The sequence below is a fragment of the Choloepus didactylus genome, chromosome 7, assembly GCF_015220235.1.
Source record: "Choloepus didactylus isolate mChoDid1 chromosome 7, mChoDid1.pri, whole genome shotgun sequence".
In the NCBI taxonomy this organism is placed as follows: Eukaryota; Metazoa; Chordata; class Mammalia; order Pilosa; family Megalonychidae; genus Choloepus; species Choloepus didactylus.
Window position 1 is genome coordinate 118,619,166 of NC_051313.1, and position 24,807 is coordinate 118,643,972.

A 24,807-nucleotide genomic window follows, 5' to 3' on the forward strand; every position below is an offset into this window, starting at 1 on the left:
TAGAACAGTTTGTATTAAGAAAAATGAGTTACTATGGGCTATACAGAAGGCAAAGTGGGGCAGCACGATGAGGACGAACATTGACCAACTGTGAGAACTTGGCAAGTAAAGCAATTTCTCAGTCTCGATTTTTCCATCCATAAAATGGAACATTTCTCTCTCTCCTTCCTTCCTCCCTCCTTCCCTCTCTCCCTCCCTCCCTCTTTTCCTCCCACCCATCTTTCTTTCTCTTTTCTTTTTCTTTCTCTTTTTCTTTCTTTCTCTTTCTTTCCTTCCTTCCTTCCTTCCTTCTTTCTCTCTCTCTTTCCCTTCCCTCCCTTCCCTTCCCTTCTCTTCCCTTCCATCCATCCTTCCTTCCTTCCTTTTTCTTTTTACCTTTAAAGACTTGTGCAAATTAAATAAGACGATATAAATAAAAAACAGTATGGTATTGGGTGGTGCTCATTGGAGGTCAGTGCCCTTCCCTTTATCAAGCGATGATGACTTAGAATTCGTGGAGACAAAAAGAGACACAAAAGCCAGAGTCCCTAGTTTCTTCAGAAAGGCTCAAAAAGAGCAAGGCCTTACTTAATGCTTGGAAAAGAGCTTTTAATTAATTTAGTGCTGATAGTTTACTTCTTTTACTTGGGGAAGGAAGATGGGAAAAGGCGGGTAAAAAAAGCTGAAACCCCCAGGCTTCTGCTGCTGCTGCAAGGTGACCGGTGGGTGCTGGATGGCACGAGTTCAAGAAGAAAAAGGCTGTTAGAGCCACAGGTCTTTTGGGTTCATGAGCAGCATGTTTCCTTTAGCCGTGGTTTTCTTTGGTACCTTACAATCCCTGGTGTTTTCTCGACAACTTTAGTTTCTTTCCCCAGACCCCTTTAAGCCAGCCCCTCCACTTTTGTCTCTTTCCACTTCTGCTCCTTTGGGAAGAGTATGAAGGAAACGGTGGAATCTTCTCAGCCCATTTGATCAAAGTTCCTCCTAACTCCACATTTCACTCAGCCATCAGCTCCTCTCTTGGGCACCTAAACTGTGCGGTGCTCTGGGCTCCATATCTGCCCCATCCATCCCTCTCACAAGCTTCAGAATACTCATGTCACCTCCTATAATCTCACCAGCCCCCATCACCCACCACCCTGCTTGCCTGCTCTTCTATCCACATCTCCATCCTGCCTCTCCTGTTGGTGATTTTTCATTTCCTCAGCTACCTCCATGGCTTCCTCCTGTTCTTTACGACTCAAGCTTCTCCATTTATTTCTCATTTCCAGGTTGGAAGGCACAAGCTCCACACCTGAGCTGTGTTTGTCCAATTCTATGCCCCTCTTAGTGATAAATCTTAGCAAATTTTCCTTTTCCCTTCTCTCAGAAAATGGGTAAAGAGGCTAGGGTAGGTGAATTTGGGAGTTTCAATTTCCCCTGGAAATTTGGGAGGTAGCATAAGAGCACCATATTCTCAGGAAGAATTGTGTGCTCCAGAGATGGGGAAGAGGGAGTTAAGAGGCACCACGAGGACTTTTTTTTTTTTAATTAGAGAAGTTGTGGGCTTACAGAACAATCATGCATAAAATGCTGGGTTTCTGATGTGCGGTAAATATGCTTCCACTTGAACCTAAGAGAAAATAACAAAACAATTATAACTTTTCAACAAATTTATTAAATACTTATATAAAATGTTGATAAATTGATTAAAAGCATGTAACATTATTTAACTTGGGTTTTCTTCTAGGAATGAAGATACATTATAAGAGGTGGTCAGAACACAGTTTTACAAGGAAAATTCATGGGTTTTCTGCTGCTTCCTGGCTTTATAACTGTAGGCAAGTTATTTAACCTGCTGTGTTGTAGATCCCTCTCCTGTGGATGGAGGTAATTATGGAATCTTCATCATAGGTATATTAGGAAAACTAATTGAGATAATATTCAGAATTTGGAAATCTGTGATGTTAAGTTATGTGAGAAATAGTAAGCTATGCACACAGCATATCAAGATGAAATGGCAATTATTATAATGCAAAGCTAGTTCAAAGCAAGAAAAATGATCAAATATGACACATTATTATATCATTTTAATAATTATTTTATTGATAAATATCAGAGAGACTTACTATATAGTTCTACACCTATTTATAGTATAAAGCAAAGAGTTAACATTACATTTAATGGGAAAATATTAGAAAGATCTCTTAAAAATGAGATAAAAATAAAGGTGACTTGTGTAACCACATTCTTGTATGAAGAAGAAATAAAAAGAATAAAATTAGAAATGAAATAATTGAGTATTTTTGCATTCTGTTTATACATCTGGAAACATCAAAGAAATCTCCCCCCCCATTATCAAAGGTATAAAAGGGTGATAACAAAAATCATTTGCTAACAATCAAGCAACTTCCTCTGCGAAACTAAGAATCCAGGTGAAATTATGAAGAAAAATTACCCATTTACAAAAGCAACTACTAATAAAAAATACCGAAGGATCAATTTCAGTAACATGTTTCCAAACAACCCCTTTCTGAGGAAGGTGACTATGATACCTTCATTTTAGTTTTCCTCCTATTCTCCTAAAACCCTACAGCAGGTTGGGACTTTCGGGCCATGTGGTCCCTGAAAACTCTCCCATCTCCTCTCCCAGCTGTTCTAGCCTCTTTACCCAGCGGGTTCTGGGTGGCTGAGCCCTCACAAGCTCTTTCATTTCCACCCCTTCTCCCTCCACGCGTAGGGAAATAAGCCCTGGATTCAGAGCTCCTCCCTGCTCTGACTGTCTCATTTTCTCGTCACCGTCTGGCTCACGGTGGTCATTGCAGATGCACCTCGAAGAGATGAGGAGCCAGACCAGAGCCTTGATCCTGCGAGCCCTCACCCTGGCTGCCCTGCTGAGCCCCCGAGGAGCCGGGGCCCCCAAGGGTGAGTGCTCAAAGGGACCAGGGTGGGGATGGGAGAGCCAGGAGCCCATAGGTGGGGGCTGCTTTCTTGCCTGTTTCTCCTCTCCCTTCCTTGTTCCCTTACTTGAGGTTCTCCTTTGCTTCCTCTCTTTCTTCCAACAATAGTAGCCACCATTTACTGAACACCTACCAAGTGCCAACCCTCATTTTGGCCTCACACAACCTTTTCAGGAAGGTACTTAGTATCCCCATTTTAGAAATGAAGACACTGGGACTCAAAGAGATTAATACATGTCCCAAACATCCTGGCGCCAGAGCTGGTGAGTGGGGAATCAGGACTCTGCATCTTTCTCTGGAGATTCTCTCTCTCTCTTACATTTCAGAGTTAAATGTCTTGAAATAGGCATCTGCCTCATTTTGATTTTTTCTCATTTCTTTCACTCCTCAATCCACCTAATTCTCCCTTTTGCTTTAACCACATTTCTGAAGTGTCCCCTCAGTGCAACCATTAGTGATTCCAAACAATTGAAAACAGTGGTCACTTTCCTGCCAGTGGCTTACTTATATCCTTAGTCATATTTGTGATGCTGACCACTTCCCACTCCCTGGAATTTTTCTCTAGTCCTTGACTTTCATGACCACACCTCTTCCTCATTTTCCTCTATTTTTCAGTCCTCCCTTTCAGCCTCTTTCTTAATGTCTGTGTTTGCCAGGACCCAGGACCACACACACAGATCCCTGCTTTTCTCACCTTACACACTGTGCTCAGAGGACCCAATCCAAACGTGTAATGTCACCCACCCTGAGGACTCCCTAGTCTTTGTCACTAGCCCAGTCTCACCTGAGATCCAATCACTTCTTTCAAGTGCCCTCAAATCAACTCCACTTTATACCATGGAAATTCAAGCTCAGCCTGCCACAAACAACATTTCATCTTCTCCCAATCACTTCCTTTTTGTCAGTGGCACCATATTTCTCCACATTGCATCATTTCTGGACCCTTCTACTGCATAATTTACTGATCCCTATGTATTCTGACCTCTTCACTGACATTGAAACTCATCTGATCTTCTCTTTACCTCCATCTGTAACCTCTTTAGTCCTCCTCTGATTGCTGAGGAGCTCCTGCTGGCCTTGCTTTCAAACTAGCTTCCTCCATTTCATCCTTCCCACGGCTGCCACCTCCAAATACAAATGTGATTACAATCGCTCTCATGCTTAAAATCCTTCAAAAATTTCCCAAGCCCCATGGGATTAAACTCAAACACCTGCAGTTAGCACACAAGGCTCACCATTCTGTAGCCCTGTCCTCACACCTCCTTAGCTCCAGTCATACTGGAGAACTTACAGTTCTCCCTGCAGCTTTGTGTCTCTCCACTCTTGAATATACTTCTTCCTCTGCTAGAAATGCCATTTTCCCCTTTCTCTGCTTTGCTAACTTCAGGCAACAGCTTCCCCAGGAAGCCTTTCCTAAATCTCATTTTGATTTTTGTGCCCTTTTACTCTCTAGTAGCATCTTGTCTTGTATACTCAGCAATGCATACTCAGCAATGTATACTTGCATACATTATATACCTTGTATACTCAGTAGTGATCAAACCACATAGGTAATAATTGTCTTTTCATTGCCTTTCTCATCCTCTGGATTCCAAGCATCTTGAGGAGAAGAGGGATCATGTCTTCTGAGTTATATCCTTAGTGTCTGGAGTGAAGGTTCAACTGATTTTTTTTTTTTACTGAATGAAAATTAGTATTTGAAGAGAATGATTTGCTTCAAAATGCATAGGACTTCAGTTTTAAGAATTTGTGATTATCATAAAAATGAATATCCTAAGGTGAATAAGCCACATCCATGTAGCCATGTGTGTTCTCAGTAATTTTTGTTTTCTCCCCCTCTTTTTCTTTTACCTTTTCTGTAGCCCGTACCCCCAGTGGAGAACCCTAAGCATCCATGTGGGATAATGAGCTCCCTGTCACTACCTGTCACTACAAAGCTCCAGTGAGAGGGTTTGTTCCCGCCTGTGGGTGCTGTTCAGGGGGACCCTTGTTTAGGGAGATAGACGAGTGAATGCTGAAGTCTCATCTTACTTCAGCTTGGTTCCTCTACCACTGGAAACCCCCACATGCTCTCATTTTTATTGTTCTGCTGTAGAATACTAACAGATTCTTTGTTCTCAGCTATTTGCTGCTCCTTACACATCAGGGAAAACTAAGATACGATCCTATCAGTACTTCAAATGCAACAACAAATTTTATTTCCAATTGAAACCACACTTAAAAATTAAATTCAACAAGAAAATGTGTGGATGTTGTTTTAATTCAACATGCCTAAAATGAAAGGGTTGCACACAAAATTACACATCCCACAGTTTTTATTCAAAACTAAGAAAGTAACATGAAATCTATAAAAAGCATCAAAACTCTGGAGCTGTTTTCATTTCCTTCACTATTTTTAAACTTACCCTGAAAAAAAATGAAGAAAAGCCCATTCCAGCATTCCCTTCTTTGTGACTTTTCCAATCATTTTTTATGTCTGGTCCTATGAGGGGATGGAGGAGAATAAATTGTGGTCATTTCCCTAAATGCAAAATAATGCCTTCTATGTGGAATCCCAGGATTCAGTGAATAAATGCCTAGCACATGGTAGGTACTCTATGAATTTTGTCTAATTTTGTTGTTTTTATTGCTGTGTTTACTATTTTCTTTCTTTTTTTTTTTAGTCTTCAGGGACAAGAGAAAGAATCTGAATTTTTAAGAGTCATTTCTCTCATTGTTTCCTTCCCACTTCTTTTATTTTCTGTCATTTTGCCTCTCTCCTTTTCTGCATCATTCCTTCAGGTCCCTAATAGCCTTCCCTTTATCCACTTACTTCCTGTGTTGTGTTTACTTTCCTGAATCTTCACACATTCCCCAGCCTCCTTCTTCCTCTTCATGCAGTGGACCACATGTCAATGTAAGCAGCATTTGTCCAGACACGTAGACCTTCCAGGGAGTACATGTTTGCATTTGATGAGGATGAGCAGTTCTACATGGACCTGGTTCAAAAGGAGACAGTCTGGCATCTGCTGGAGTTTGTTCACGCCTTTGACTTTGATGCTTGGAGGGGTATAGATGACATCGTCATGGCGAGGAAGAACCTGGACACCCTGATCCAATGGTCCCACTACACATGGGCAACGTTTGTTACTAGCCTTGCCTGGAGGGATGGGAGGGCTGCCTGTCCCTCAGTGGAGACCCGGACACCCACACAGGAGCGAGCCCCCCCCCCCCCGAGCCTGCAGGCATTGGAGGAAAGCTGGGAGCTCAAGTCCTTGGGGAGGAGGCCTTTGATTCTTCCTCAAGAGGAAGGTGGGCGGAGAGGCAAGGTCAGGAGCATGAGGAACCAGAGCTCTGACCTGGAGTCCTGGGGCAGCAGAAATTTGGCCCTGAGAGAGGTGGCCATTATCTGGAGAATATAGGGCCTGGGGTGGTGGAACCTCAGAGATATGGCCAAAGGTGGTAGCCTCACCAGGTCCTGTCCTTCCTCAGAGCCCCCCGAGGTGACCGTGTTTCCCAAAGAGCCTGTGGAGCTGGGCCAGCCCAACACCCTCATCTGCCACCTGGACAAGTTCTTCCCGCCAGTGCTCAACGTCACGTGGCTGCGCAATGGGCAGCCGGTCACTAAGGGTGTCGGCGAGAGCCTCTTCCTGCCCAGCACAGAATTCAGATTCCACAAGTTCCACTACCTGACATTCCTTCCCACGGCCGAGAACGTCTATGACTGCCAGGTGGAGCACTGTGGCCTGGACGGGCTGCTCCTCCAGCACTGGGGTAGGCATCCCCCGTCCTGACACTATATCCAGGATCCACCCCTCGGGACCTGATTTCCTTAGTCCCATGTCTCATGGCACATTATCCAAACTTCACCATCTCATGGTTTCTGTGGTTTCTAACTTATGGTACCCTACACCCTGGAGGCCAGTCCCTACTCTGCACCTTCTGACCCCGTCTCTTTATTCTCTCCCCAGAGGCCCAGGAGCCCATCCAGGTGCCTGAGACGATGGAGACTGTGGTCTGTGCCCTAGGCCTGGCGGTGGGGCTGGTGGGCATCATTGCTGGCACTGTTGTCGTGTGTCCTGGATGCATCTCCGGGTTCACAGGTTCCTGTGAATCATCTAGAGGTGGGGTATTGGGGACACAGTGGAAAAGAAGAGGATGCAAGATACAGGTGGTGTACGGGGAGGAGAAACACATCAATAGGGAATCTTTGAGCAGTTTATATTTTAGAGTCCCTGAATTAGAGGATGACAATAACAAATATAAATGATAAACAACAAATGTTGAGTTGCTAACTATACACCAGGCACTATTCTAAATGTTTCTTATGTATTCTTTGGAGGTTAATACCATCACTGCCCCATTTATAGGGGGGAAAGGGACACAAGGAGAGGCCATCCATCTGTTCAAGGTCACACAGCTCGAAAGCTGTTGAGCTGAGGTTTGAAGCAAGCATTGGGGCACTACAGGCTGCACCCTCACCCACTGTGTTATACTGCCCCTCTATTACACACAAAATAAGACCAGTTTGCAGCTCTCACTGAGTAGAAGAAAAGACATAGAAATACAAGTTAAAATTCATCCTAATAGATTCTTTTTTTTAATCTTCATTTTATTGAGATATATTCATATATCACGCAGTCATACAAAACAAATCGTACTTTCAATTGTTCACAGTACCATTACATAGTTGTACATTCATCACCCAAATCAATCCCTGACACCTTCATTAGCACACACACAAAAATAACAAGAATAATAATTAGAGTGAAAAAGAGCAATTGAAGTAAAAAAGAACACTGGGTACCTTTGTCTGTTTGTTTCCTTCCCCTATTTTTCTACTCATCCATCCATAAACTAGACGAAGTGGAGTGTGGTCCTTACGGCTTTCCCAATCCCCTTGTCACCCCTCATAAGCTACATTTTTATACAACTGTCTTTGAGATTCATGGGTTCTGGGTTGTAGTTTGATAGTTTCAGGTATCCACCACCAGCTACCCCAATTCTTTAGAACCTAAAAAGGGTTGTCTAAAGTGTGCGTAAGAGTGCCCACCAGAGTGACCTCTCGGCTCCTTTTGGATTCTCTCTGCCACTGCAGCTTATTTCATTTCCTTTCACATCCCCCTTTTGGTCAAGAAGATGTTCTCCGTCCCACGATGCCAGGTCTACATTCCTCCCCGGGAGTCATATTCCACGTTGCCAGGGAGATTCACTCCCCTGGGTGTCTGATCCCACGTAGGGGGGAGGGCCGTGATTTCACCTTTCAAGTTGGCTTAGCTAGAGAGACAGGGCCACATCTGAGCAACAAAGAGGCATTCAGGCGGAGGCTCTTAGGCACAACCATAGGGAGGCCTAGCCTCTCCTTTGCAGCAACCGTCTTCCCAAGGGTAAAACCTGTGGTAGAGGGCCCAACCCATCAAACCACCAATCTCCTATGTCTGTGGTCATGTTAGCAACCATGGAGGTGGGGTAGGCGAATACCCCTGCATTCTCCACAGGCTCCTCAAGGGGGCACTACATCTTTTTTTTTTTTTTTTTAACTTTCCCTTCTTTTTAAATCAACTGTATGAAAAAAAAGTTAAAAAGAAAACAAACATACAATAAAAGAACATTTCAAAGAGACCATAACAAGGGAGTAAGAAAAAGACAACTAACCTAAGATAACTGCTTAACTTCCAACATGTTCCTACTTTACCCCAAGAAAGTTACCTAATATAGCAACTTTTCTGTGAACTTGCTCCTACTATATCCATCAGAAATTAACAGACCATAGTCATTTCTGGGCATCCCCAGAACGTTAAATAGCTTATCTGTTCTTCTTGGATTATTGTTCCCCCTTCCTTAATTGCTCTCTATTGCTAGTTCCCTACATTCTACATTATAAACCATTTGTTTTACATTTCTCAAAGTTCACATTAGTGGTAGCATATAATATTTCTCTTTTTGTGCCTGGCTTATTTCGCTTAGCATTATGTCCTCAAGGTTCATCCATGTTGCCATATGTTTCACGAGATCGTTCCTTCTTACTGCCGCGTAGTATTCCATCGTGTGTATATACCACATTTTATTTATCCACTCATCTGTTGAAGGACATTTGGGTTGTTTCCATCTTTTGGCAGTTGTGAATAATGCTGCTATGAACATTGGCGTGCAGATATCTGTTCGTGTCACTGCTTTCCGATCTTCCGGGTATATACCGAGAAGTGCAATCGCTGGATCGAATGGTAACTCTATATCTAGTTTTCTAAGGAACTGCCAGACTGACTTCCAGAGTGGCTGAACCATTATACAGTCCCACCAACAGTGAATAAGAGTTCCAATTTCTCCACATCCCTTCCAGCATTTGTAGTTTCCTGTTTGTTTAATGTCAGCCATTCTAACCGGTGTTAGATGGTATCTCATTGTGGTCTTAATTTGCATCTCTCTGATAGCTAGTGAAGCTGAACATTTTTTCATGTGTTTCTTGGCCATTTGTATTTCCTCTTCAGAGAACTGTCTTTTCATATCTTTTGCCCATTTTATAATTGGGCCGACTGTACTATTGTCATTGAGTTGTAGGATTTCTTTATATATGCAAGATATCAGTCTTTTGTCAGATACATGGTTTCCAAAAATTTTTTCCCATTGAGTTGGCTGCCTCTTTACCTTTTTGAGAAATTCCTTTGAGGTGCAGAAACTTCTAAGCTTGAGGAGTTCCCATTTATCTATTTTCTCTTTTGTTGCTTGTGCTTTGGGGTGTAAAGTCTAGGAAGTGGCCGCCTAATACAAGGTCTTGAAGATGTTTTCCTACATTATCTTCTAGGAGTTTTATGGTACTTTCTTTTATATTGAGATCTTTGGTCCATTTTGAGTTAATTTTTGTGTAGGGGGTGAGGTAGGGGTCCTCTTTCATTCTTTTGGATATGGATATCCAACTCTCCCAGCCCCATTTGTTGAAAAGACCATTATGACTCAGTTCAGTGACTTTAGGGGCCTTATCAAAGATCAGTCGGCCATAGATCCGAGGGTCTGTCTCCGAATTCTCAATTTGATTCCATTGATCTATATGTCTATCTTTGTGCCAGTACCATGCTGTTTTGGCAACTGTGGCTTTATAATAAGCTTCAAAGTCAGGGAGTGTAAGTCCTCCCACTTCGTTTTTCTTTTTTAGAGTGTCTTTAGCAATTCGAGGCATCTTCCCTTTCCAAATAAATTTGATAACTAGCTTTTCCAAGTCTGCAAAGTAGGTTGTTGGAATTTTGATTGGGATTGCATTGAATCTGTAGATGAGTTTGGGTAGAACTGACATCTTAATGACATTTAGTCTTCCTATCCATGAACATGGAATATTTTTCCATCTTTTAAGGTCCCCTTCTATTTCTTTTAGTAGAGTTATGTAGTTTTCTTGTATAGGTCTTTTACATCTTGGTTAAGTTGATTCCTAGGTACTTGATTTTTTTAGTTGCTATTGAAAATGGTATCTTTTTCTTGAGTGTCTCTTCAGTTTGGTCATTTCTAGCATATAGAAACATTACTGACTTATGTGCATTAACCTTGTATCCCGCTACTTTGCTAAATTTGTTTGTTAGCTCTAGTAGCTGTATCGTCGATTTCTCAGGGTTTTCTAGATATAAGATCATATCATCTGCAAACAATGACAGTTTTACTTCTTCTTTTCCAATTTGGATGCCTTTTATTTCTTTGTCTTGCCGGATTGCCCTGGCTAGCACTTCCAGCACAATGTTGAATAACAGTGGTGATAGCGGGCATCCTTGTCTTGTTCCTGATCTTAGAGGGAAGGCTTTCAGTCTCTCACCATTGAGTACTATGCTGGCTGTGGGTTTTTCGTATATGCTCTTTATCATGTTGAGGAAGTTTCCTTCAATTCCTACCTTTTGAAGTGTTTTTATCAAAAAGGGATGTTGGATTTTGTCAAATGCTTTTTCAGCATCTATTGAGATGATCAATTGATTTTTCCCTTTTGACTTGTTAATGTGTTGTAATACATTGATTGATTTTCTTATGTTGAACCATCCTTGCATGCCTGGAATGAACCCCACTTGGTCATGGTGTATGATTTTTTTAATGTGTCTTTGGATTCGGTTTGCAAGTATTTTGTTGAGGATTTTTGCATCTATATTCATTAGGGAGATTGGCCGGTAGTTTTCCTTTTTTGTAACATCTTTGCCTGGTTTTGGTATTAGATTGATGTTAGCTTCATAAAATGAGTTAGGTAGTGTTCCATTTTCTTCAATGTTTTGAAAGAGTTTGAGTAATATTGGTGTCAGTTCTTTCTGGAAAGTTTGGTAGAATTCCCCTGTGAAGCCATCTGGCCCTGGGCATTTATTTGTGGGAAGATTTTTGATGACTGATTGGATCTCTTTGCTTGTGATGGGTTGGTTGAGGTCTTCTATTTCTTCTCTGGTCAGTCTAGGTTGTTCATATGTTTCCAGGAAATTGTCCATTTCCTCTACATTATCCAGTTTGTTGCCATACAGTTGTTCATAGTATCCTCTTATAATTTTTTTAATTTCTTCAGGATCTGCAGTTATGTCACCTTTTTCATTCATTATTTTGTTTATATGGGTCTTCTCTCTTTTTGATTTTGTCAGTCTAGCTAGGGGCTTGTCAATCTTGTTGATCTTCTCAAAGAACCAACTTTTGGTGATATTTATCCTCTCTATTGTTTTTCTGTTCTCTATGTCATTTAGTTCTGCTTTAATCCTTGTTATTTCTTTTCTCGTACTTGGTTTAGGATTGGTTTGCTGTTCATTTTCTAGCTTCTTCAGTTGATCCATTAGTTCTTTGATTTTGGCTCTTTCTTCCTTTTTAATATATGCGTTTAGTGCTATAAATTTCCCCCTTAGCACTGCTTTTGCTGCATCCCATAGGTTTTGGTATGTTGTGTTCTCATTTTCATTCGTCTCTATATATTTAGCAATTTCTCTTGCTATTTCTTCTTTAACCCACTGATTGTTTAGGAGTGTGTTGTTTAACCTCCAGGTATTTGTGAATTTTCTAAGTCTCTGATGGTTATTGACTTCTAATTGTATTCCATTGTGGTCAGAGAATGTGCTTTGAATAATTTCAATCTTTTTAAATTTATTGAGGCTTGTTTTATGTCCCAGCATATGATCTATTCTGGAGAAAGTTCCGTGAGCACTAGAAAAGTATGTGTATCCTGGTGATTTGGATGTAATGTCCTGTATATGTCTGTTAAATCTAATTCATTTATCAGATTGTTTAGGTTTTCAATTTCCTTATTGGTCTTCTGTCTGGTTGATCTATCTATAGGAGAGAGTGATGTGTTGAAGTCTCCCACAATTATTGTGGAAACATCAATTGCTTCCTTTAGTTTTGCCAGTGTTTCTCTCATGTATTTTGTGGCACCTTGATTGGGTGCATAGACATTTACGATTGTTATTTCTTCTTGCTGAATTGCCCCTTTTATTAGTATGTAGTGGCCTTCTTTGTCTCTCAAAACATGCCTGCATTTGAAGTCTATTTTATCTGAGATTAATATTGCTACACCTGCTTTCTTTTGGCTGTAGCTTGCATGAAATATTTTTTTCCATCCTTTCACTTTCAGTTTGTTTGTGTCCCTGTGTCTAAGATGAGTCTCTTGTATGCAACATATTGATGGTTCATTTTTTTGATCCATTCTGCAAATCTATATCTTTTAATTGGGGAGTTTAATCCATTTACATTCAACGTTATAACCGTGAAGGCATTTCTTGAATCAGCCATCTTATCCTTTGGTTTATGTTTGTCATATTTTTCCCCCCTGTCTATTAATATCCTTTATTGTACCCATACCGAGTCTCTTTAGTACTGAACCTTTCTCCAAGTCTCTCTGTCCTGTCTTTGTTTCTCTGTCTGTAGGGCTCCCTTGAGTATCTCCAGTAGGGCAGGTCTCTTGTTAGCAAATTCTCTCAGCATTTGTTTGTCTGTGAAAAATTTAAGCTCTCCCTCAAATTTGAAGGAGAGCTTTGCTGGATAAAGTATTCTTGGCTGGAAATTTTTCTCACTCAGAATTTTAAATATATCGTGCCACTGCCTTCTTGCCTCCATGGTGGCTGCTGAGTAGTCACTACTTAGTCTTATGCTGTTTCCTTTGTATGTGGTGAATTGCTTTTCTCTTGCTGCTTTCAGAACTTGTTCCTTCTCTTCTGTGTTTGATAGTGTGATCAGTATATGTCTCGGAGTGGGTTTATTTGGATTTGTTCTATTTGGAGTTTGCTGAGCATTTATGATTTGTGTATTTATGTTGTTTAGAAGATTTGGGAAGTTTTCCCCAACAATTTCTTTGAATACTCTTCCTAGACCTTTACCCTTTTCTTCCCCTTCTGGGACACCAATTAGTCTTATATTTGGACGTTTCATATTATCTATCATATCCCTGAGGTCCATTTCGAATTTTCAATTTTTTTCCCCATTCTTTCTTTTATGCTTTCATTTTCCATTGTGTCATCTTCGAGGTCACTGATTCGTTGTTCAACTTCCTCTAGTCTTGTACTATGAGTGTCCAGAATCTTTTTAATTTGGTCAACAGTTTCTTTAATTTCCATAAGATCATCCATTTTTTTATTTAGTCTTGCAATGTCTTCTTTATGCTCTTCTAGGGTCTTCTTGATTTCCTTTATCTCCCGTACTATGGTCTCATTGTTCATCTTTAGTTCTTTGAGTAGCTGCTCTAGGTGCTGTGTCTCTTCTGGTCTTTTGATTTGGGTGCTTGGGCTTGGGTTATCCATATCGTCTGGTTTTTTCATATGCTTTATAATTTTCTGTTGTTTTTGGCCTCGTGGCATTTGCTGAACTTGATAGGATTCTTTTAGGATTTGTAGACCAATTGAAGTCCTTATCTCTAATTTATCAGATCTACAGCTTCGTGGAGTACACTTTCTCTAACTAACCAGCAGGTGGCGTCCACGAGCCACCTGTTCTCCACAAGCCAGTTCTCCCCTGCTTAGCCTTTTTGGTGAGTGGGGGAGTGAGTCTTGTGGGGTCCAATTGGTGTACCAAGCTTGCGTGTGTAGTTGGTGTTGCCTGCCCTGTATATGGGGCGTGTTTCTGGGCAGTCAGGGAGGGGGGGGTGGCTCTAACAATCAAATCTCCCTGGTGATCCTAGAGTTTTAAAGCTGCTGCAATAGTCTAATCCTTCAGTTCAGTCCTGCCACAGTTTGTCTCTGCCACTGACCCACAAGTCCTTGGTATTGGCGTATGGCTCCTGAGAGTTTTGTGTGGGCCCCTCTTCCAGGCCGTGCACCCCGGGTCCTCTGTTGAGGGATGACTGTGCTACGTCACAGGTGAGTGCCGTCCCCCCAGGGCAGTTCTGGGCTGCTGGGCTGTGTAGGGAGGCTCCCAGTCTGCTGAAATGATGGCTGACTGGGGCTTTGTTAATTCACACTGCTCTACCTTCCCAACTCTGGGACAATCAGCTGAGGTTGCAGGGAAGGCTAATGTCCACGCCCAGTTTTGTGGTGTGTGCCTGTTATTTGAAGCACTTCCGTCACACTGGGTTGTCTGGGGCAGTTCTGGGCTATGGGGCTGGCGATGGGCAGGAGTGTTTCCTGTCCACCAGGATGATGGCTGTGAGCGGACACCCCCCTTTTCTTGGGAAGTTGTGGTGTTTAGTGAATTTTCTCAGCCACTGGATTATTGCGTTTTGTCTCAGAGCTCTCCTAGTTCTGCTCTTGACTTGACCTGCCCAAATAGCAAGTCTTTGAAGCTTTCTGTATTGGGCTTCTTAGAGTAATTGTTTTAGAAAAAGAAAAAAGGATTAAAAAAAAAAAAAACCAAAAAAAAAGGGGCCCTCCTCAGAGATCTAATGGGTTATTGAAATGCTAAGAGACAAAGCAACCAGGGCCATTAAGGAAAGGTCCACAGGGCAGAGAGATCAGCTTTTCTTCAGGATTTGCATATGCGCCTCAGGGCCCTTCCCCTTTCTATGTTCACCAGAACTCCAAAAATCCTCCGCTTTTATTTTGGAGTTTTTCGTGTTGTTTTTTTTCTATGCCTGTCTCCTCTCTGCTGGGCTTGCTGCTCTCAGATTCTCTGGTGTCTGGTCTCAGTCTATCTATGGTTGGAGTTTGAATCAGTAGAATGTGTTTCCGATAAGGGCTGTCAGTGCAGTTCTCCCTTCTCCTTCCCGGAGCTGACAGCCCCTCCTCTCCCGGGACTGAGCCTGGCAGGGAGGGGCGCGGGTCCCCTGGCCGCAAAAACTTACAGATTTCGCTGATCTCAGCAGTTCCACGTTTTCATGAGTGTTGTATGAAGTATGCCCAAAGTCAGATTGCTCTGTGGTGTCCAGTCCATGCAGTTCTTGGCTTTCTACCTACTTTCCTGGAGGAGTAACTAAAACATACAGCTCACCAGTCTGCCATCTTCGGGAGTCCCTAATAGATTCTTAAGTCCCTTTCCTCTTTCCAGTGAACACCCTTTGTCTTGCTGAATCACATACACAGGTCTCCTGTGCTCCTGACTCCATAGTTATCATTGCCTTAAAAATTTATGTATCTGTTTATGCATCTTTCCTCTGCTAACTAGTGACATTCTCAGTGGCAATGACCATGCCTTTTTAAAAAATTCAATTTCTTTCTTATTTTGGACTCAAGGTACAGAGCGGTGTATTTTGTATAGTCTTCAGTTCATGGCATATGCTCATCATTAATCCACACAAGTGCCTCTCTTTTATCTTATTATCCATGAGAGTAAACAATGTGAAATAGTTAGGTGTCTTTGTTTGGCTTCCCAGAAGACAGAGCCTGAGATGGGCATTCTTGTGAAAGTGATTTACTGAGGGAGGACTCTCAGGAGAAATCTGTGTGGATGAGAGGGAAGCAGGACAGGACGTGGTCTCCGGTGGAGCCCAGCCTCAGCCTGATCCCATGAGGAGCTTGGAGCATAAATGGTTCCACGAGCTACCTCCACCTTGAGCAAGGGGTGTAGGATTTTGTACCCCATCGGTCAGTCCTTGGTCATGTGTGCATCTTTGGGCAGAACGTCTACCGAGGGCAGTTCTCGGGAGAAGGGGGTCAGCAAGCGGGACCCACTGCAGCCTGGGTGGGGCACAGGCCTGGTGAGGAGGGTCTGGGTGGGCCGTCGGTGGGGTCAGTGACAATATGTGTCAGTTTTAGATGTGTCCTTATACAACACGTGCTGTGGCATTGGCTTAACTTCTTGTGCAGTTGCAGTTTTATCCTTTCCTATAAGTTTTAGAATAAGTGTGTTGAATTCTTCAAAGTTTCCCACAGGAATTTGCATTGTAATTGCATTAAATATGCAGATAAATTAGGGGCAATTTGAAATCTTTAAACATTAGTGATCCTATTTCCTAGCATGAAATACCTCTCCATTTATTCACATCTTTAAAATATTTATTATTTGAGTTAAAAAGTTCTTTCATTTTGGGATTTCTTGCTTTCTTTCGATCTATTACTAATCCTTATAGCATTTATTTTATAGTGAATATTTTATTCTTTAATTGTATTCTCTAGTTGATTATTATTGTTGTATTTCTTGATTTTTGTTAGTTTTTCTGTTATCAATTGAATTTACCAAACTTTCTAATTTTTCTACTAATTCATTGATTCTTTTAATTTTTCTATAGAGTATATCATCTGTGACAAATGACCATTAGACCTCTCCCTTACAATCTTTACAGCTTTGATGTTTTTTTAAATATATTTTTTGATTGAGATTGTTTACATACTATACAACTATCTGAAGAGCCAAAGTGTACAATCAATTGCCCATGGTACCATCATACAACTGTGCATCCATCACTGTAATTAATTTTTTTCCAATTTTTAGAACATTTTCGTTACTCCAGAAAAGAAATAAAGACAAAAAAAAAAAAAAAAAAAAAAGGAAACTCAAATCCTACCATACTCCTAACCACTCCCCCTCCATTATTGATTCATAGTTTTGGTATAGTACATTTGTTACTATTGATGAAAGAAGGTTAAAATACTACTAACTGTAGTATATAGTTTGCAATAGGTATGTATTTTTTTCCTATATGCCTCTCTATTATTATCTTCTAGTTATAGTGTCATACATTTGTTATAGTTCATGAGAGAGATTTCTAATATTTGTACAGTTAATCATGGACATTGTCCACCACAAGATTCACTGTTTTAATGAAAAAACATGCAGATCTTCCTTGAGGAGCTGGTGGAGAATGCAGGGGTGTTGGGCTTTCCCCACCTTGATGGTTGCTGATGTGCTCACAGACATAGGGGATTGGTGGTTTGATGGGCTGAGCCCTCTACCACAGGACTTGCCCTTGGGAAGACTGTTGCTGCAAAGGAGAGGCTAGGCCTGCCTATAATTGTGCCTAAGAGCCTCCTCCCAAATACCTCTTTGTTGCTCAGATGAGGCCCTCTCTCTCTAGCTAAGCCAACTTGGCAGGTGAAATCACTGCCCTCCCCCCTACATGGGATCTGACACTCAGGGGAGTAAATCTCTTTGGCAACGAGGAATATGACTCCTGGGGAGGAATCTAGACCCAGCATCGTGTGATAGAGAACATCTTCTTGACCAAAAGGGGGATGTGAAAGGAAATGAAATAAGCTTCAGTGGCAGAGAAATTCCAAAAGGAGCCAAGAGGTCACTCTGGTGGGCACTCTTACGCACAATATAGACAACATTTTTAGGTTCTAATGAATTGGAATAGCTAGCAGTAAATACCTGAAAATATCAAACTACAACCCAGAACCCATGAATCTTGAAGACGATTTTATAAAAATGTAGCTATGAGGGGTGACAATGTGATCAGGAAAGCCATATGGACCACACTCCCCTTTGTCCAGTGTATGGATGGATGAATAGAAAAATGGGGACCAAAAAAAAAAAAAAAAAATAAGCACCCAGTGTTCTTTTTACTTTAATTGTTCTTTTCCACTTTGTTTTATTCTTATTGTTTTTGTGTGTGTGGTAAAGAAAGTGTTCAAAAATTAATTTTGGTGATGAACGCACAACAATATAATGGTACTGCGAACAATTGAATGATTGAATGTAAGCTTTGTATGACTGCATGGTATGTGAATATATCTCAGTAAAAATGAGTTAAAAAAAATGGTTCAGTGTTTCATACATTCTCATCTTTTAACCTCCAACTTTCCTTCTGGTGACATACATGACTATGAGTTTACCCTTTCCACCGCTTCACACACCTTTCAGCACTGTTGGTTATACTCACAACATGCTACCATCACCTCTGTCCATTTCCAAACGTTTAAGTTCACACTAGTTGAACATTCTGCTCATAATAAGCAACCACTCCCCATTCTTTAGCCTCATTCTATATCCTGGTAACTTATATTTCATGTCTATGAATTTACTTATTGTAATTAGTTCATATCAGTGAGACCCTGCAATATTTGCCTTTATGTGTCTGTCTTATTTCACTCAATATAGTGCCCTAAGGTTTCTTCATCAACCCCCTTTTTTTAAGATGGTTTTGTTCACGCACCATACATTCCATCCTAAGTAAACAATAGTTGGTTCCCTGTATAGTCACGTATTTATGTATTCAGCACCATCGCCACTATCTATATAAGGATAGTTCTACTTCCTCCACAAAGAAGGAGGAAGAGTCAAAGAAGTCAGAGACAAAAGAAAAAGAAAAGAGAGAGAGAAAGAAAACATGACAACTAGAAAGTAACAAAAGGAAAGACAGCATTAACCTAAAGTAGAATAAAGAGTCAGACAACATCACCAATGCCAGGAGTCCCATACCCTTTTCGTATTCCCCTCTGCCCCATATGCGTTTAACTTTGGTATATTGCCTTTGCTATAGTAAAGGAAGCATAATACAATGTTTCTGTTAGTCATAGTCTCTAGTTTGCATTGATTGTATTCCACCCCCCAGTCCCACCCTGTTTTTAACACTTTGCAATGTTGACATTCATTTGTTCTACCTCATGTAAAAACCTATTTGTATCTTTTATTAAAATTGTTGAGCACCCTAGGTTTCCCTGAGTTACACAGTCCCAGTCTTTATCTTTTGTTTTTTGTTCTGGTGTCCCACATGGTCCTAAACTTCCTCTTTCAACTATACTCACAGTCATCTTTGTTCAGTGTACTGACATTGCTGTGCTACTATCTCCCAAAATTGTTTTCCAAAGCTCTCACTCCTGGCTTTTCCTTTCTGTCTGCAGTGCTTCCTTTAGTGATTCCTGTAGAGCAGGTATCTTGTACACAAACTCTGTCATTGTCAGTTTGTCAGAGAATATTTTAAGCTCTCCCTCATATTTGAAGGACAGTTTTGCCAGATACAGGATTCTTGGTCAGTGGTTTTTCTTTTTCCGTATCTTAAATATATTACCCCACTTCCTTCTTGCCTCCATGGTTTCTATTGAGAAATCTGCACATAGTCTCATCAAGCTTCCTTTGTATGTGATGGATCGCTTTTCTCTTGCTGCTTTCAGGATTCTCTCTTTATCTTTGATGCTTGATAATCTGATTATTAAATGTCTTGGTGTAAGCCTATTCAGATCTATTCTGTTTGGGGTATTATGCTACACTTCTTGGATCCGTAATTTTATGTCTTTCATAAGAGATGGGAAAACTTCATTGATTATTTCCTTTATTATTGCTTCTGCCCCTTTCCCCTTCTTTTCTCCTTCTGGGACACCAATGACACATACATTCCTCCTTTTCATTTTGTCCTTAAGTTCCCAGAGACATTGCTCACATTTTTCCTTTCTTTTCTCTATCTGTTCTCTTGTGTGTAGGCTTTCAGTTGCCTTGTTCTCCAGTTCCTGAGTGTTTTATTCTGCCTCTTGAGATCTGTTGTTGTATGTTTCCATTGTGCCCTTCATCTTTTGTGTTGTGCGTTTCATTTCCATAGATTGTGCCAGTTGGTTTTTCAAACTTTCAATTTCTACCTTATGTACGCCCAGTGTTTTCATTATACGCTTCATCTCTTTTGCCATATCTTCTCAAAACTTTTTGAATTGACTTAGTATTAGTTGTTTAAATTCCTGTTTCTCAGAAGTGTAAGTTTGTTTCTTTGACTGGGCCATAACTTCAATATTCTTAGGATAGGTTGTAGTTTTCTGTTGTCCAGGCAAGGTTTCCTTGGTTACCCCAGTCAGGTTTTCCCAAACCAAAATGGACTCAGGTCCCAGAAGGAAGAAATATTCAGTATCTGGTTTCCCTGAGGGTGTGTCTTAGAAAATTGGTACACCCTGTGAGACCTCAAGTCACTGTGCTTTTCTGCCCAGCAGGTGGCACTTGTTAGCCTGTAACTCCAGACTGATGTAAGGAGTTGTGGCCCGTGGCTGTTTTCCCCCAGGCTTTGGGGTCTGGTTCTGAATGGAAGGCAGATAATAGAGCTGGGCCCTACCTCTTTCCTCTTAGGGAAGATAGACCTCCTAGGGAGAGGTCATTAGCATTTGAATAGACTCTGCCTGTGCTATCTTCACCCTTGTCTGGGTCAGAGTGCTGGGAACTGAAAATGGCTGAGGCTTTCTCCACTGAGCTGAAACAGGGACAGAAAGCCCCTTTCAGGGCCAGTCTGTGGCCATCCTCTGGCTCTCCAAGGTCAGTCTTCACCCAAAGCCTCTGTCTTCTTGTTGGGGATTCGTAGCTTGTATTGAGCAGTCCATGTTTGTTAATTAAAACCCCAGTTGGAGATCAGCTGAGCTGTATTCACTTGCTCGGAGAGAGGTGCTTTCTAGCACCCTGAGGCTTTGCAGCTCGGGCCATGGGGGGAGGGGGGTCCTGGCTGGGATCCACAATTTTTACTTACAGATTTTATGTTGTGATCTTGGACATTCCTCCCAATATTAATAGGCTGCATTCCAGAGTTTACAGAGTGCTTTCACATAATCACCCCAACTTCATATTCACATATTACTTGTGAGGTAGATACTTATTCACATTTAAAGACAAAGAAACTGAGGCACTAAGAAATGAATAATTCATCCACCACCACCTAGCTGGTAACCAGGACTTGAATGCAGGTCTTCCAGTTACACACTACCAGCAAAGAGGCAGACTGACTTAGATGTTATGAAGTTTAAGAAGACAAAATTGGGGGCAGACCTTAAAAGCAAATGTAGCCTTTCGGCCGGAACCGCCATCTTGCAGTAATTTGCCAAAATGACGAACACAAAGAGAAAGAGGAGCCAGCTATATGTTTTCTAGGCCTTTTAGAAAACATGGAGTTGTTCCTCTGGCCACGTATATGCGAATCTACAAGAAAGGTGATATTGTAGACATCAAGGGAATGGGCACTGTTCAAAAAGGAATGCCTCACAAATGTTACCATGGCAAAACTGGAAGAGTCTACAATGTTACCCAGCATGCTGTTGGTATCGTTGTAAACAAACAAGTGAAGGGCAAGATTCTTGCCAAGAGAATTAATGTACGTATTGAGCATATTAAACACTCTAAGAGCCGAGATAGCTTCTTAAAGCGTGTGAAGGAAAATGATCAGAAAAAAAGGAAGCCAACGAGAAAGGTACCTGGGTTCAACTGAAGCGTCAGCCAGCTCCACCTAGAGAAGCACACTTTGTGCGAACCAATGGAAAACAGCCTGAGCTACTGGAGCCCATTCCTTATGAATTCATGGCATAAAAGGTGTAAAAAAGAAATAAAAGACTTGTGGATCATAAAAAAAAAGCAAATGTAAAGATAATATTTTGAAAATTATTATTTTCTCTTTCACCTTTTGGCATAAAGTGTTCATCAGTCTAAAAATGAGACTGCAGAAATGCTACAAAAAGATGAAAGGAAGTCATAGTTTCTCACTTGCAAAACATGATTATTCAGCAAGGCTATATAGCTTTGCTGGCTATGCTACTGTCTATTGAAAATTTTCCAAATTGATTTATCCCTGCCCCCCTGCTTGTCTTGCCTTAACCAGGGATCTGACCTAGCTCAGAGAATTCCCCTACAAAGTAGAAAAGAAACCCCTTACAGCTATGACCACAGTCACAGTTCTACTGTTCTAGTTTGCTAATGATGCCAGAATGCAAAACACCAGAAATGGATTGGCTTTTATAAAGGAGGTTTATGTGGTAACAAAATTATAGTCTTAAGGCCATAAAGTGTCCAAGGTAAGTCATCAACAATCAGGTACCTTCGCTGGAAGACGGCCAATGGTGTCTGGAAAACCTCTGTTAGCTGGGAAGACACGTGGCTGGCATCTGCTCCAAAGTTCTGGTTTCAAAATGGCTTTATCTCAGGACATTCCTCTCTAGGCTCCAGTTCCTCAAAAATGTCACTCTTAGTTACACTTGGGGTATTTGTCCTCTCTTAGCTTCTCTGGAGCAAGAGTCTGCTTTTGATGGCCATCTTCAAACTGTCTCTCATCTGCAGCTCCTGTGCTTTCTTCAAAGTGTCCCTCTTGGCTGTAGCTCCTCTTCAAAACATGACTCACAGCTGCACTGAGTTCCCTCTGCCTGTCAGCTCATTTATATGGCTCCACTGATCAAGGCCCACCCTAAATGGGTGGGGCCATGCCTCCATGGAAATATTTAATCAGAGTTATCACCTACAGCTGGGTGGGGCGCATCTCCAAAGAAACACTCAAAGAAATCTAATCAAAACTGATTACGTCTGCCCACACAAGATTACATCAAAGATAATGGTGTTTGGGGGACACAATACATTCAAACTGGCACATCTACTAAAGGAGCATATGATATGGAGAAAACAGCCTCTTCTCCAGCCTTGGATATTGTGGGAGTAGGAAATGGAGTGAGGAGTCTAGATCAATTTCCCCTGTCAAGGCTTTGGCCCCAAGAGAGGACTTGCATTTGGTGAGTAAGTAGTGACATGAAAGGCAGAAAGGGGCTTTGGGCTCTATTCCTTATTTGGAACCCTAGGAACCCTGGGAAAGATGCCACCCTTGGTTCCCACTTGGTATAGACTAGACACAGAAGTAGCTGTGAGTCTGGTTGGGGCAAGGGCCAGAAGGGTAAGGAGAGGGGCTCTGCAGCAAGGGCTGCAGAGTAATCCAGGTAGGCCAAGAACAGTTGGGCATGGGAGCCAGACCTCAGATGCTGTGAGCACCAGTGAGAGCCAAAGTGAAGTCAGATCACTGAAGGACATGACCTGAGCCACAAGAATGGGCCCCATGTTCATCGGTTGCTGGCTTCGGAATCCAGGTGAAAAAAGGGTGTCACCTAGGAGGCAGAGGTGCTAAAGGGAAGGCTAAAGATTGATTGCTGCGAGCACCTTGCTTTCCCCAGAAAGGCAAGGTTGCAGAAGTCACAGCTCTGCCCCTAGATATCTGGAGAGAAAGAGGGAGGGAAGGCTACTTACAAGAAACAAGCACTTTTATCCAAGAGAGACAGAGCAACAACCAGAGACTGTTCAAATGACCACATCAGACAAAGCTTTAAAAGAGATTCGGCTTTAGCACATTTTTGTCTACTCATCAGAAGGTGGAGCTCATGAAAATGAACAGATCAGCTACAAAATTAAAGAAAATATTTTCACTGCATGGACAAATCAAATCATGAATTAAATTTTTCAACCCTATTACACTGAGCAGAAAAGTTGGTTTCTATAGGGAGAACAAGGGAGAGTCGGAGTATTTTTTTCAACTCAGAAGGGGAATTAAGATAAAAGCCCTAGAGTAACCATATACACTATGTGGGGATGAATCAACGCCTCTCACTAGCTCAGTCTTGTACCAGGAATGGCTAAAATATTCATTCAAACTATTTTGATTCTAAAACAAAAGGAAAAAAAAATCCTTCCAGAAAGGGAAATAAAAATACAGTTTTAGAAAAGCAGAACCTTAAACAATGTAGCTTTGGACTACTGAGAAACGGTGACAGATGGGATTGTTCTTTTTTCAGGAAAGGCTTTCAGAGTTGAGGCTAAAACAGTGACAGTTTGTACACAGCAGTTCTTAGTCTGCCAATAAACATCAGCTGTCCCCACAAACCAAAGTGTTTATGATAACAGGGAAGAAATGGCTGAAAGAGTTACACAAATACAAACTAAATCACAATTCTAAAGACAACCATATTGTGCATTTTCTAACCATTTTGTGATATACAATGTGGCCCAAGTGTGGCAAACCAAATAGCTCATTTCAAATTGACAGTGTATAAAGCCTACTTATCCCATATTTCTCAGTAATAGAAACCTTGATTTTGGTGGGGGCACATGGTTGTCCAGAATAACAACTATACTTTCCAGCCTTACTTTCAGCAAGGCATGGCCAAATGACTAAGTTTTGGTAAAGAGATAAAAGCAGAAGTGCCAGATGTTCATTTCCATGTGCTCCTTGCCCCTTCGTCCCTCTTTCCACCTTCCCACTGGCTGGAAAGCAGACCTTCCTAGTTGTTCCTGGTTGTTTATTAGTTGTTCCAGGGGGACTAACTAGCTTCCACTCCTCTCTGTGCCACCATCTTAGTCCCTCTACAGCTTTGTTTTTGTTCTATTCTCATACTGACGTCCAGAACCTTCAGTAGCATGTCAAACACTAGCATGACAATAAAGGATATCTATCTTTTCCCTAATCTGAAAGGGAGTGCATCTATTTCTCCATAAATATATTTGCTACACTTTTTGGTTTATAATTTTTGCCATTTGTTAAAACTTAACAAGTTCTTTTCATGTTTTCATTGAGTTGAATTAGATTGAAATTAATATGAATTTTCTGTTGTCCACTGATGTGTTAATCACATTATTTTCTGATATCAAACCATTATTATGTTTCTATGATAAATCTTACTTGATCAAAATTAATCGTTTTCATAATTCACTGCTGGTTTCTGTGGCATGGATAATATAATTTTCTTCTTCTTTTGTTTTTTTTTTTTTACTGTCCTTAGCTGGTTCTGGACATAAGGATACACCAGCCTCATAAAATGACCTAGAAAGCTTTAGTTCCTTTCTTTTTCTATAATTATATATAAAACATAGGAGTGATCTGTTTCTTGGAAATGTGGCAGGACTC

The 24,807-nt window shown here is 41.3% G+C and overlaps 1 protein-coding gene and 1 pseudogene across 1 annotated transcript; both read left to right on the top strand.

The window, feature by feature from the left end:
* Positions 1–2,768: 2,768 nt before the first annotated feature.
* Positions 2,769–7,332, top strand: LOC119540713 (RLA class II histocompatibility antigen, DP alpha-1 chain-like). The gene is made up of 4 exons (XM_037844691.1): positions 2,769–2,883; positions 6,390–6,671; positions 6,869–7,021; positions 7,268–7,332. The coding sequence occupies exons 1-4, from the start codon at positions 2,784–2,786 to the stop codon at positions 7,330–7,332; spliced, it is 600 nt and encodes a 199-aa protein (XP_037700619.1). The 5' UTR covers positions 2,769–2,783.
* Positions 7,333–20,984: 13,652 nt separating this feature from the next.
* On the top strand, positions 20,985–21,464 carry LOC119540161 (annotated as a pseudogene).
* Positions 21,465–24,807: the final 3,343 nt, after the last annotated feature.